General features: G+C 52.6%; 1 protein-coding gene across 1 annotated transcript in view; it reads left to right on the forward strand.

Annotated features, from left to right (window-relative positions):
* Window positions 1-4,824: 4,824 nt before the first annotated feature.
* The window catches only part of NR4A3 (nuclear receptor subfamily 4 group A member 3), a 29,471-nt gene continuing 20,235 nt past the window's right edge, over window positions 4,825-14,060 (forward strand). Inside the window, exons 1-4 of the mRNA XM_027886819.1 lie at window positions 4,825-5,206; window positions 7,724-7,879; window positions 10,489-11,375; window positions 13,574-13,703. Of these exons, the coding sequence (XP_027742620.1) occupies window positions 10,491-11,375; window positions 13,574-13,703 (1,015 nt within the window). The 5' untranslated portion in view covers window positions 4,825-5,206; window positions 7,724-7,879; window positions 10,489-10,490. The remainder of the gene's footprint in view (window positions 5,207-7,723; window positions 7,880-10,488; window positions 11,376-13,573; window positions 13,704-14,060) is intronic.

Genomic DNA, 14,060 nt, shown 5'->3' on the forward strand with positions numbered 1-14,060 from the left:
AAAACAGAAGAACTATGATTCAGCTCCTTTTTCCCCCTTAGGAGACTCATATCCACACTGACCTTTATGTGAGAGAATGGCCTCATCACCAGGTTTTGGTTGCCTAGGAAGGTATGGAGGGGAAAAGGAGCTTTTACATAGAAATCGTACTCAGTCAGGCAAGAAAGTTCACTTAAGGCCATGATAGTATTTTTATGCTATAGGTGTGTAATATGAAATAGCACAAGCCATACTTGGAGCAGGAATGGATAGGCAGATCTCTTCCATCCCAGCAGATAGCCTGAAGCACTAGACTACAGTGCTTGCACACAAACCTGAAAGTGGCTTCACCACTTCAAATAGGTAGGTGAGATACCACCCAGAATGATGCAGGGATTGCAGCAATCTCCTGGGAGGTGGGGAATGTAGGTTGAGTTCCCCTATCCCTACCCTCGCCCCCTTGCCCCAGACAAACTATGTGAATGGATGTTCTATTTTCTGTCCGAGTGCTGAAACTATTGAGCTATTGTGTAATATGGATGCACCAACTGACTCCTCTTTTGGGGTTTTCCTAGAAGATGGCATTTAGGCAGAGGAACAGTTGGTTTGTACATCCTGGAGGAAGATAGGAAATTTTATAAAGAAAACCCTGGGGGATACTCTTTGCATAGCGAGTTAGACTAGGTGCCATTTCTTTGGCACTACTGAATCTATCATAGAATGGTTTGGCTTGGAAGGGACCCTGAAGGTCACCTAGTTCCAACCCCTGTGTCATGGGCAGGAAACCTTCCACTAGACCAGGTTGCTCAAAGCCCCATCCAGCCTAGTCTCAAATATCTTCAGGGATAGAAAGTTGACAACTTCTCTGGGCAACCTATTCCAGTGCCTCAGCATCCTCACAGTAAAAAGTTTCTTCTAATCTGAACCTGCCCTCCTGCAGCTTAGGGCCATTCCCCCTTGTCCTTTCACTGTCCAATTTAGGTGCCTCCAGATAGATGGCAGCTGATCAGGATTTCTGGATTGTGTTTTTTGACTTGGGTATCCTGTGGTAAAAGCCTAAAAACAGTGACATTTTCATTGTCTTGGCCCCAGAAATTTGCAGTCTAAAGGTTGGCCTGGACTGTGCAAGTTCTGGTCTTGGAGAAGCCGACTGCAAATTCTGATAAGAAGTTGGCATCAAGTTAGTTGTCCATAAATGCAAATTAATGGGTGAGCACAGGGACTCTTCAGCCTCTCCACACTGTCTGCTCCCAGTGCCCCTGTGTAACCTTCAGTCTCCCCAGCTCTGGCAGCACCCAGCAAATGTCCCTTGACAATCTTCCCCACTCCCTGAAGCTTTATTTCTCCCAAGGCTTCCTTCACATCGCAGCAGGCTTCCTCCCCTTGTTGCAGTGCTTGGTTTTATTATCCTGAGTTATCCAGTAAGCCCCGGGAGCGACATCCTCTGGCCCTCACTCCTGCACCACCGCCTCCAGCGAATCAAGCTGTGTACACAGCAGTTAGACAATTTGCCTTGTGTTGTTCCTGGCCCCTTATCTCTCCCTCTGCCCCGGTGTTTATGCTTAATAATTGGGAGTTCCTTGCATGAAGAACTTCCTTTTCGCGGCTTGGGAAGCACACGGCATATAGTGAGTGACCTCTCACGTCACAAATAACTGCAGGACAGCAGACCGTGCTTTCCCCAGAGGGAACTGCTGCCTTAGGTCGTGCGCTGAGCGAGCGCCCAGCTCCTTGCGAAACACTCGCATCGCCCCGAAGCGCGTAGCGCTCTCAACGCCACTTTTTAATCATTTTCTCCAATCATTTTCTCCAAATATCCCGTTTCCTGTGTAGCAGTTCTTTAAATAGCGCCTCGAAGATTATTTTAAAGGCTTTCAAAACACTCTTGCCACCGCTTTTGGGTTTGGAGTGGGTTTTGTTGGCTGGGTTTTTTTTTTTTTTAGTCTTCTCGCATGACGATATTTTCACGTCGTGGGAGACAGGAACAGCTCGAGGAAGCTGCGAAGTTGAACTGAGTACTCGGGGGAGGAAAAGCAGGAGGGGGAGGGCAATACTGTTTCTAGGACCGTCCACCTGGCACCGACTTTTTGTTCTCACACGCGCTCTCAGTGCGGAGCTGCGAGTTTCGGGATGACACTGGGGCTTTAATCCCAGTGGGGGTAGCCCCCCTGGAGGGGGGTGAGTGGCCCCGGAGGGCAGAGGCGCTCCGCGGAGTCCCTTTCCCAGCACAGAGGCCGAGATGCAAAGGAGAAATGACAGCATGGAAAGCGGAGTATTTTTATCGGGGCCGGTGCCCGGGGTGAGCGGTGGGCGGAAAGTGCCACCCTCTCTCTCTCTCCCCTCCCTTGCCCTCAGCCGCCCACGCCGGCAGCGGCATCAAAGGGAATCTCCCTTGTCGCGGCATGTCAGCATCGAGGATGAGCGCACCGGCCCGTCATGGCATTTTCGCTTCTCCCGGCGCTTACTCAACAAGCGGGAGGGGAGGGAGGGCTGGTTTGGAGGGGGGGCGGGGGGAGGACTCCCAACCAGCGCCGTTCCTGCCATGAGGTCACCGCGGCGCTATGCGCCGTGCCCGCCGCCGCCCCTGCTCCGCTCCGTTGCGTCAGGCAGGGGGTATCCCCGCCGCGGCCGGCCGAGCGGGGCATCCCCGCTGCGGAAACACCCCGCGCGTCCCTCACCGCCGGGGCGGGGGGGTCATCCTGCCTCCAGCTCCTTCGCCACCCTCCATCCCTCACCCCCCACCACCCCCCGCTCCTCCACCGCAGCGGGCGCTTGGCCGCGGTTCGGGAATGTCAACAGTAGTTCGCTGGGGGGGCGGGGGGCGGGCAGGGATGGGATGGGGATGGAAATGGAATGCGATGGGATAACAGCAGGCTGCACCGAGGTAATCGCCCCGAGCCGGCCATGCGGAGGGGAAGCCCAGCCACCAAACACGCCTTTTTTTGGGAGGCGGGGGGGGGGGGGGGGGGGGGGGGGGAGCAGTAGGAGAAGAGAGTTAGGTCAGACGGCCACCGCCAGCGTCCGACTGCAGCTTTTCCTCTCTAGAAGGGCTGCCGGGAGGGGGGGGGTGTTCGAGTGCGCATCGGGATCCCCCCCGTGCTCTGCCCCGCACTCCACCCCCTGCGCAGAGGAAGCCGGGCGGGGGCGTGGCCCCACGACAATGGGACTCGCCGGCGCTATAAATACCCGCCCGCATCTATATTTGGTTTGGCCGGATCACAACCCGGGAAGGACGGCGGGGGGGGAGTTTGGAGGGGGTGTGCCAAAAATAGCCCCGCGCGCCCGCCCGCCGCCGCCGCCGCCGCTCAATGGGACGCGGCCCCGCCCCCTCCTCCGCGCGCGATCCCGCGCGCCCCGCGCGGGGCCTGGCGGCGCTAAATTTAGCAGCGCCGCTTGCGTCAATGACGCGGCCGCCGTGCGTCAGCCCCGCCGCGCCCCGCCCCGCCGCGCGGGGCCCGCCGCGTCCTGTGCGTGGATTGGCCGCGGCGGCGGCACGAGGGCGGTGACGTGGGCGCGCGGGCCGGGCCCCACCGGGGGCCGCCGGCGGCCGCAGGGGGAGCGCGGCCGAGCGGGGAGCCCGGCGGGATCCCCCGCGGGGGGAGCGGGGCTGGCAGCGCCGCCGGCACCGCCGTCAGGCCGGGAGGGAGGGAGGGGGGACGCCCCGGCGCCCGCGGCGGGACGGCGCGCACTGCCTCGGGAAGGGGATCCCGGGCTTGGACGAGGCCGCGGCGTCCGCCGAGTGCTGTGCCAGCCCCGGCTTCGCCTCCCGGGCTCCGCGGCGGTGCCAGGCTGGTGCATCGGGAAGCAAAGCGAAAGTGCCGCCGCCGGTCGCTCCTCCTCGGGGCGGCGGGTGCGCCTCCAGCCCCCGGCCCCCGTCCGTCGAGACAGCTCGTCTGGCGGAGCCCCTCCGTGCGAGGCACGGCCGTGGCACCGACCGGCACGGCCGCGGTGACAGCTGCGGGCATCCCGGCTGCCGGCAGCGGATGTAAACACGACACCGGGCAAGGCGGCGGAGAGCCCATCCGCCCCAAGCCCCGTGTCCCGGACAGACACACGGACGCAGGCAGACACGTACAGACACAGACAGACACACGGGCACAGACTGACAGACACGGGCACACACGGGCGGGAGCCCGGACGCTCGCACGAGTGCCTGCTCTGTGAGCGGCACCTCCCCGCAACCTGCTCCTTGCTCCTGCGCACTGGAAAGTTTCGAAAGAAAAGAAAAAGAGGGGAGAAGAAAGGGAAAAAAATGGTAGAAGAGGGGAAAAAAATTAAAAAGAAATAAAAGAGAAAAAAAGGGGGAAAAAAGCAAAAAGATAAAAAGTGGAAAAAAGTGAAAGAAAACTTTAATAATTTATACTGAAGCTACAACTAAGTAACTAAGCAAAGCTCTCCTCATTTAAGCCACTTCAGTAAAGATATATTAACGTTGTTATTATCATAATAATAACAACAATAATTATTATTATTAATAATATTATCTGACTTGGGAGCGACTCGCCAGGCTGCGGCGGGCTACCGGCCCCGAGGCGGCCAGCAGAGCGGCCGGCCGGCCAACCCTGTCCCGCTGCCGGCAGCTGTGCCGGCGGCTCCGCACGGCTCCGCACCTCTCGGCGCGGCTGTGCAGGGCTCGGCGCGGCGCGGTGCGGCGGGAGCGCGGCGCACACACTGGGGCGGGGGGGGGGGGGGGGGGGGGGGGGGGGGGGGGGGGGGGGGTCAGTAGCGTCAGGCTCCCATGGCGTCACTATTGACGTTTCGCATTCCAGCCGCTCTATGGAGAGGCCGCTAGGGCTCCTCTCACATAAATGACGTTCAGAGAGAGGGAGCGGGAGAGCAGCGCAGAGAGGCGCCTCCGTCCCCTCTCTCCGGCGCAGGCACACGCGCACCCCGGGGCACTCGCACCGGGACACGGGCACAGGTCCCGGCCCGGCTCTCGCCGCACACACACACAAAGGCACATCGCGGCGGCAGCGGCGGCCGCTCGGCATCCCTCGCCCGCCCGCCTGTTCACTCCCTCCCTCCGCCCGGGGACGGGCTCCTGGCTCCTCAGGCTTTTGCAATCCTTTTCCATGCCTCGGGATAACGCACCCTCCGGACCTGCAACTACCGGGAGTCTGAGGGATTTTGTGTCTCGGATCCTGCCGCTGGACAGCGCCTACACGCGCCTTTAAGGAAGCGGGCACCTACAAACTAGATGTAAAGACGGAACCTCCACAGCAACCGAGTACGTATGCGAGTGAGCGGGAGCGGCTGCGGGAGAGGGACATCGCGGCGTGTCCCCACTCAGGGAAAGTTGTGCCACTGGGGTAGATAGATGCTGGGGAGGTGCCGGCGGCGGGCGATGCTGCTCGAGCCGATGCGCTGCCGTACCGGGCTCTCGCTGAAACTTTTCCCTCACCTTCCCCCCCGCCTCCCCCATCCTCCCTGTGGATGCTCATTTGTCGCTCGACTTCCGAGACTCCCTGCCGGCTCGGCAACTCCCGCCGTGCCCGGGGCACCGCTGCCCCTCGCAAACGGGAGGGCTGTGGTTGAGAGGAGCGGGAGCCGGAGCCGGTGGTACTAAGGTATTTCTGCTAGTTGTTGTCATGGAAATGATGCTGCCGGCGGCGGCGGGGAGTTTACAGCACCGGTGATGAATGGCAGCAATTTGTCTCCTTCCTTTAACCGCGCTTGGGAAATAGGTGGTTCTGTTTGCACAAGTTCAGCTGTCTAATGGGGACGGCGGAGCAGGTTGAGCTCATCTCACTTTGGGAGTCAGCAGCCCCCTTCGGCAACCCAAAGAGCTCGCCCAAGAGGTAATTGCTGGAATGTGACATATTCTATTGAAATGAGTTGGGATGTTTGCTCGGCACGTCTGCCTGGCATCTGCTCCTAGGAAATGTACACTTTTCCCTTCGGAGGTCAGGAGCGGTAACGAGGGGCCGCGGTGCCCCGGCACGGGCGGTACCGTGCGGGGAGGCTGGGCTCCGCAGCCGCTGCCCCGCTCCCTGCCCCCGCGGCGCCTCTCGGCTTTGCCTTCTCGCCTTAATAGCTGCGAAAGAAGTTTCAGTCTTGGAAAGAGGCGACAAAGCGCGGTGGCTCGGTTGTGATATTATGTCGGGGGACAGTTATTAGGGCAGCACTATCGCGGTACTCAGCCCCGGGCGGAGATGCGGGTCACCTTAGCGCGGCTAGTTAAAAACGCTGTTGCTTAACTCTCAGTTTTTGGATACGATGGATTCCGTGCGAGGATATTTCCCAGGGAAAGGGCGGAAAACGCTGTTTTATGTAGGGAGTTGGTGTGTTGGGATAGGATTTTTTTCTTCAGGAAAAAAAAAAAAGTTTGGGAATGAATCGCTAACTTTTATCCAAGCCGCTTCACTCGATTACATTCTTCGCCCTATTTTTCTCTGCTCCGTGGAGACCGTTGTATGCTGGAGTCAAGCCCCGATAAAAAACAATGGACTAAACCAGACCAGACGGTTTCTTCGAAGGTGAATCTCACCCGATCTCGCAGATATTTGCTGGAGTGACCGTGCGGCTCGGGACGATCCATCCCCTCTCCAAAAAAAAAAAAAATAAAAAATAAAAAAAAAAATCGCCAGCTAACCGGCGGTGGCAATCTAGCTCGAAACTTTTTAATTGAATGGAGCTTCCCCCTCCGCAGTACCTCCCGGGTAAATGAAGGTTTCGAAACTCGCCTGAAGAAGTCACAATCACAATGGAGTATTTCACGGTTTCCTCCTCGTATTACAGGGTGGGGAGGAGTGTCACTCGGGGCTGAATGTAAAGTGCACGGAGTAAGAAAAGAGCTTTGACAAGGGTAGTTATTTCCTCCTAATTTACAGCCCTTACGGCCCTGCACTCCTGGCTCGGGCGGCGGCAGCCCGGAGGGGTGCTGCGTGGTTAAAAGCGCAACGAGTGTCTCTAGGTAACCGGTGGCTCAGGGGGGGCAGAGGAGCCCTAGGGCGCTCCGCGCCGAGCGGGAAGCCGCCTCACAGGAGCTCGTGAGGGAACGAAACCCTCGGGAGAGAAAGGTATGAGCTGACAGGCACTTAACATCCCGGGAGCTGGCGGGGGTTCAAAGGCGAGGGGCGCGGGGAAGGCAAGAGAAAGACAAGGAGAGGGAGAAAGTGTCGCCGGGGAGCGGCTCCCGTAGGCAGGGGCCGGCGCGGCCGCGCATCCCCCGCGTTGCCGCGGAGCCCCGGCCGAGCTCGCAGTGTCCAGAGGGTCGTGGGGAGTCGGGGGTTGCGCTCCCGCCCCCGCAATGGAGGAGCGGAGTCCGGAGACACCGCGGGCTAGCCAGGATGGCAGGATACCCACGTCTGGCTAGTACCTTGAATAGAAATTTCCAGCCTGCTTCCACACCCGTTCCCTGCCCCCCAACAAGAGAAAGTTCTCGCGGGGAAGTGGACGCTCGAGGATGATGCCCCGCTTGTTATAGGCACCCCGCCCCGGGTTGTCCTCTTGCCTTCCCCAGGCTCCCCGCTCGGAGAACAAGCCGTCGACTCCCTTGTCCCAGCCCGGTGCTCTCTGCCTTTTGTGTGATAAGGGAGAGGGAGCCGGCAGAAACGCGCTCCCCGTCCGGCTTCCCCTTCCCACCCGCGGGGCGAGGCGGGGGGCTGCCCTGCGAGCGCGGGCGAAGGTGCCCCCGTGTCCCCCCGGGGCGCATAGCCGCGGGGGAGGCGGGGGGACGCCTCTCTAACCCTCTGGGCTCCGCCACCCCCTGACTGTGCCTTGTCTCCCCGCCGCCGGCGGACAGAGCCCGGGTCGGAAGAGCGCCCCCCGCCCAGGCCAGGCCCCGGGCCCGCCCCCGCAGAGAGGTCCCAGCCGGCACCCACCCCGCCGCCGCCGCCGACCGCCGCCGCCTCCGTCCGCACCTCCAGCCCCACCATTCAGCGCGCAAGATACCCGCCAGGTAAGCTGGGGTATCCTTCGCCCCGGGGAAGGAGAGGGAGGATGGGGAGGAGGGAGGGGGCACGAGAGCTCCTGCCCCGGCCCCCACCCTTCCCAAGTCCCTTTGGCATCACAGGACCACGACGTCGCGGGGCGTTTAAATCCCAAAAGGATGAAGGAAGAGCCGGCCTTTTGGCACAGCGCTCCTGGCGATGCCGTGCCTGGGCACACGGATGTTGCCAGCCCCCCGCCAAAGACATTCCAGATTTAAGGGGAAGATGGGTGGGAGTGCTTGGTGTCCCTTTGAGGAGCCCAGCTTGCCTGACGTTAAACTGGGCACCCCTTACCTCAAGTTCTCGCAAAGATAGCAGAATAGTATGTTAATAGCTCTCAGTGTCCCTACCCCGATTCTTTTACCCATTCATTTGCGCTTTGATGGCAGGTTGCTGTTCAGTGCACCTCCCGTGGGGCTTTTTTTCTCTTTTTCTTTAATATTGTTGGATAAAGAAGAAAAAATCCCAGGTTATTTGCTTTGCAGGGGAATTAATACTGCTGCCCTAAGTGGAAAAGTAGGGGTGAGAATTAGTCAAGTGCGCTGGCAAAGAGCAAGGTAGGAGGAGTCCCACGGAGCCAGGAGAGACCAGACCTTTAGGTTAGGGATATTTTTTCAGTCCTCAGATCAGAGTTATTTTAGACTTCTGGGTTTTTTTAATTCCACTTTGCACAGAATTCGGTGACATAACCCTGTTACGCTCAGAAAAATGCAGGAAAAAAAGGCATAATGATCTTTTTCCCTGAACTCCTGCTCATTTTGTGAGCTAGCAAAAAAGTCTTATTCCTTCATAAAGCTGTGTATCCACATGTCCACTTCTCACATTTTCTGTCCACTCACTCAGTTGAGTTCCTCAGTCAGTTTTTAGTGGAGGGGTGTGGTAAGAATTTCTTTCCCTTTTTATTTGATTAAGCACTGATCACTGTGTTTTAACAGACGGTCCTTAAACTAACAAATGATAGTGATAGGACTTGCCAGGAAATGTGTGTGCATGGAATGGCATGGATAGAAATTGACAGGGCAAAAAAAGAGAACAGTAGAATCATATATAAATAACACTGGGAGGCTAGGCTTGGGAAAGGATTGTCCTGCTTTTTTCTTCAAGCTTTTGGATTTATGAGCAGGAAGGTCTTAATTCAGGAAACACCAACATTTTTTTTCTCAGTTTTTAATGTTTTCTCGAGAAGAAGAAAAATCTGAATGGTTTGTGACAGCATGATAATTGAAATCTGGTGCTTAGTTTAAATATGTTTATCTGCAAAGCGGGCAGGAAAGAATAAAAGTTGATTTAACACAAATTATTTTGATTCCTGCATGCCAGACTCAAGTGAATATTTTAAAATTGTAAGTGAAAGGAGTTCCTAAAATAATGAGGAAAACCTCATTATTTTCAAGGTAGGTTTGTGGGGGTTTTTTTAGCATGAATTCCTTCTTAAGTGCTTTTGGAATATAAATTACCATCATTAAGCAGAGATGACCTGCACTTAATTTTGATATACATTTTGTCCATATTTACTTTTCTCTTTGTGAAAAAAATTATACTAATTGATGCATTTTATTCCTCTGCTTTGGAACAAAAATACGCCATGACCTTTTAGTTTGGGTTGAAAATATTGGGCTAGAATCTCAACAGTGTTTAGTCAAACCTCAATGAATTGCAGAACTGGGTCCATTATTTCCTGTGACCAGCAAATGAAATAGCAGACCAGTAGGAAATGTAAAAGAAAAAAAAAAATCAGATCTTTATAGCCAGGCACTGTGTTGCTTCAACCATCCCAGCTATCAGTGAACCGCATTAACTTTTATGACTAATGGATAAAACCAACTCTATTAGTGGCCTCAACCTTTCTTTCCCAGAAAAACAGAAATACCACATAATTTTTATCTTACATTTTTGCGAATTTAAGGATATGTTGTACCTCCTGCTTTTTTAAGGGGAACATTCTACTAAAGATAAGCCTTAAAACTAATTAGACAGCAACCTTCAATTATTAGCTGATGAGAAATACTCTTCAAAGGCCCAGAGTTGAGTAAGCAAAATTGATCCTTGCAAGTCCTGAGTAGCAAACTCTGTGATTTGAGTAATTCCTCTGACATGGGCTACAGTTTTAAAGTAAATATAATTTTTAGTATTATGCATTTGATAATCTCGTTTACCCTTCATGAAAATTTTACAGCATGATTGCACACGTACTGAGATAGATTTATAGTCATAAACTCTTCTCATTCTGCTTGTCTAATTCTCATTGACACCTATGTATATTAAGCAGCAGATGTAGGGCAGCTTGAGATGGATTCTTCTCCCACTGACACTGGTGTAAATTTGAGTTTCTCCTGTGACTGGATGAGAGCAGGCTCCCTAATACCTAATGCTTGGTCGATCCCTGATGCATATTTCTTGTTGAAACACAAAGGCTTGAGGCTAATTTAAATGCCCTCTGTCCAGGTGAGAATGGGAGCTGGGTATCTTAACTGAGCTCTGAATTGCGGGAGAGCTTCTAGGAAAGAAGTTTGTGAGGGCCTGGGCCGTGCCCTTGGTGTACTGGGCTTGTTGTTAACATCCCCCTTTGCCCTTGCAGATATGCCCTGTGTGCAAGCGCAGTATAGTCCTTCACCACCCGGTTCAAATTATGCATCTCAGACCTACGCGTATGGCTCGGAGTACAGCTCAGACATCATGAACCCTGACTATGCCAAGCTGACCATGGACCTGAGCAGTACCGAAATCACTGCCACTGCCACCACCTCCCTTCCCAGCTTCAGCACCTTTATGGAGGGTTATTCTGGCAGCTATGAGCTCAAGCCTTCCTGCCTCTACCAAATGCAATCTGCCTCCTCTGGCCAGAGGCCCCTCATAAAGATGGAAGACACTCGGCTGTCCCCATATCAGCCCTCACTGCCTCCATCCACAGATGAGGGCATGCCCAGCACTTCCATGTACTTCAAGCAATCTCCACCCTCCACGCCCACCACACCCGGCTTCCCCGCTCACCAGAGCCTGTGGGACGAGCCTCCGCTGCAGCCCACGCAGACCTGCCTGCCTCCCGGCCACCTGATGGATGCCACCCCCATGAAGACCGTGCCTCCGCGCTTCCCTCTCTTCCACTTCAAGCACTCGCCTCCGCACACTCCATCCGCGGCCGCCCACATGTGCTATGACCCTGCCTCCTTGAGCCTGCCCCTGGGCTCCGACAGACCCACCGCCAGCCAGGCCCCCATGGAGGGCCATTCCTACGGGCTCCACCTGGCCAAAAGACCAGCCTCCTTAGCCTTCTCACCGCTTGGCCTCAACGCAGCCACCTCCAGCCTGATGGGTGAGAGCAGCGGAAGTGGCAGCAGTGGCCTCCCATCTCCACCCAGCAGGAGCTCTTCATCTGGGGAGGGCACCTGCGCTGTCTGTGGAGATAACGCCGCCTGCCAGCACTACGGGGTGCGGACATGCGAGGGCTGCAAGGGCTTTTTCAAGGTGAGAGCTCTGCGGTTTGCTCCCCTCCCCTCCCCTTTTCCCCCCAACTCATGCTCCTGGTCCTGACCTGGGGGTTCATGTGCATCGTGTGTTAAAATTCTAATTCCACTCCCAACAGGGTGGAATGGTCACCCACCCAAAGTTTTTGAAAAAGGCCAAAGCAAGCCATCTGTAGGACAAAAGGATCAGCCAGGTTTGGGCGAGAAAAGGCCATGGCAGTGAGCTGGGAAAACCACATCTTTGGTCTGCCAGCACCTCTCAACAGAGCACAGGTCACCCCTGTCTGAGCTATAAACTGCATTTATTCTGTAATGAAACTACCTGGAATACATTCAACCTGGGTTTTACTCACTCACCCAGTCCAATTAAGTGTTGTTTTTCACTGAGAAAAGAAACCCTGAAAGCGTAGAGTCCACTGGATGTTTTAGGTGATGGCAGCGGTGCCGTCACCTAAAACATCCCTGGGGCGGTTGAGGTGAGGGGGATTGCAGGGTGTTCAGCACCAGGAAGAAACTGGATTCACACATGGGACAAACCCAAGCACTTCTAGTTTCATTTGGTTCCTGCCTCGCTGTTACCCTTCAGTTTAGGAGCCCAGTGAGCCCTCCGTAGTGGAAAGCTGATTGCAGAGCAGTGACTAAGCACCACACTGAGTCCTGCTGCCTGCTCTGCAACGAAGGCAGCTTTGCAGCTGAATAGCAACGCAAATAACTTACACACAGCAGTTTCTCAGTGGAAACTTTGTGCTTACATTTTTAAGAGCTGAATACACCCTTTTGCTCCTAGATTTGGGTGCTTTGTAATTTCCATTCAGTAGGCTGAGTTCAGATTCCAGTATTATTTTCAAAAATAGCTTAAGTAAAGAGCTTGGGATAGACTTTTGGTAGAATGGTTCTGGGTAGCAGGTTTAATATTTGATACATTTGGGTTTGATTTGGTACGTTCCTTCTTGCTAAGATAGCAGTCATGCCCCTGTTGTGATAAAAGATACAACGGAAACAAAAACAGTCCCAAATATTTGTGAGGAGGGCTTACAACATTGTTTTTATTATTATAGGTGGAGCTGTCAATGTTACTTAATAATAATCCTTTGACAACATGGTAACATACAAACATCTCCTATAAAACTAATTTGTTATTTAAATATAACTAGAAGGGGGAACACAAATAACCTGGAAATGGCAGCTTTTACGAGCCCAAACCTGCCCCTGTGGAAATTAATAGCATATCCTTGATTTGTAACAGTATCTAGAGCTTGTTCTGCAAAATTAAACTGTTTTCGTCTCCAAATCACAATGAACAATATTTACTGGGTCTGTTATATTTAGTACATTGGGGCTGTTATTTGATAACGAACACAAATTATGAAATAGCATTTATGCATTAATTTAATTGGAGTGAAACTTTAATATTGAGTGTTGAGTTGATAAATTTTTCCTGGTGTCTTTCCTGTTAGTGTCTTTTTTGATGTTATTTATTGATATATCTTTGATTTTAAGTATGGTAACACAGTACATTTTTGCATCAACATTTGTTATATTCTTCCAAAGCTTACCAGGTTTTTACAAATTTTAAATTTATTCTATGTTTTTCAAGATCATTTTAGAGTTAATTAAATGTACATAACTACACTATAAGTCTGTCTGTTTTTTTCCCCCCAGGTCAGGTTAGCTTTTCCATAATATTTAGCTAAACATATTTTGTAGTGGTTTCCGGTATTTTTCTTTTTCTCCCTGATGATTTTAATGGCTAACCAAACCAGTTATTGTGGTATTTGACTAACAATAGTGATAGCAAGAGAAGTACATTGCAGATCATTTTGATTTTATTTTAATAAGGTCAGCAATAATCAAGGGAATGAACCAAGTAGAAAATTGTTCCCAAAGGGATATTAAAAGCGGAGATAATCTAATCCCCAAAGGTAGATGTGATGACCTGGTAATTTCAGATATGATTTTATCATTCAAAGTTGCCTGTCTCCAGAGACTTGCTTCAGAACAATCCTAGATGATTTTCATTGTCAGCAGCTAACACTAATAAAATTGTTTTTCCTGCAGGCTAGTGTGTTAGGAAATTAATTTTATCTAATTATATGAATTGCACTGTCACTTTTCATGTTGTAATTAAAACGCATTTTGTCAGGTTCCAAGTTGCTCAAGAAACAATCAGTTTACTATATTTGTGTTGCATTTTCACAGAGAACAGTTCAGAAAAATGCAAAATATGTTTGTCTGGCAAATAAAAACTGTCCAGTGGACAAGAGACGTCGTAACAGATGCCAATACTGCCGGTTTCAGAAGTGTCTCAGTGTCGGCATGGTTAAAGAAGGTAAGGACGATACCTAGTATCATCCCAGAAACTGAAATATTATATTTAATGAATCTGTGTATGTGCGCATGTCAGCAAAGATGTCTTTACAATGAATTGAACAGTGCTGGGATTCATAACCCCAAATATGCATATATGTAATAAGGTATTGATTTTCTGCTTTTCACCCTTATTACCATATTTAGACTATAGACCCCAGAGTTCAAGAACAGCAAGGTCACAAGAGAATAATTTGACACTGGCCAAAATGTCTCCTTTATTAACTTTGAATGTTGCTCGATAATGCTGTTGGCTTCCCGCTGTATCTCACTGGGAGCTGCACTGGATTGTGTGCATTTTGACACAGGATCTTGTTTC

This window comes from Empidonax traillii, unplaced genomic scaffold (genome assembly GCF_003031625.1).
Source record: "Empidonax traillii isolate 1590-97213 ecotype Southwest subspecies unplaced genomic scaffold, ASM303162v1 scaffold196:size3368384, whole genome shotgun sequence".
NCBI lineage: Eukaryota > Metazoa > Chordata > Aves > Passeriformes > Tyrannidae > Empidonax > Empidonax traillii.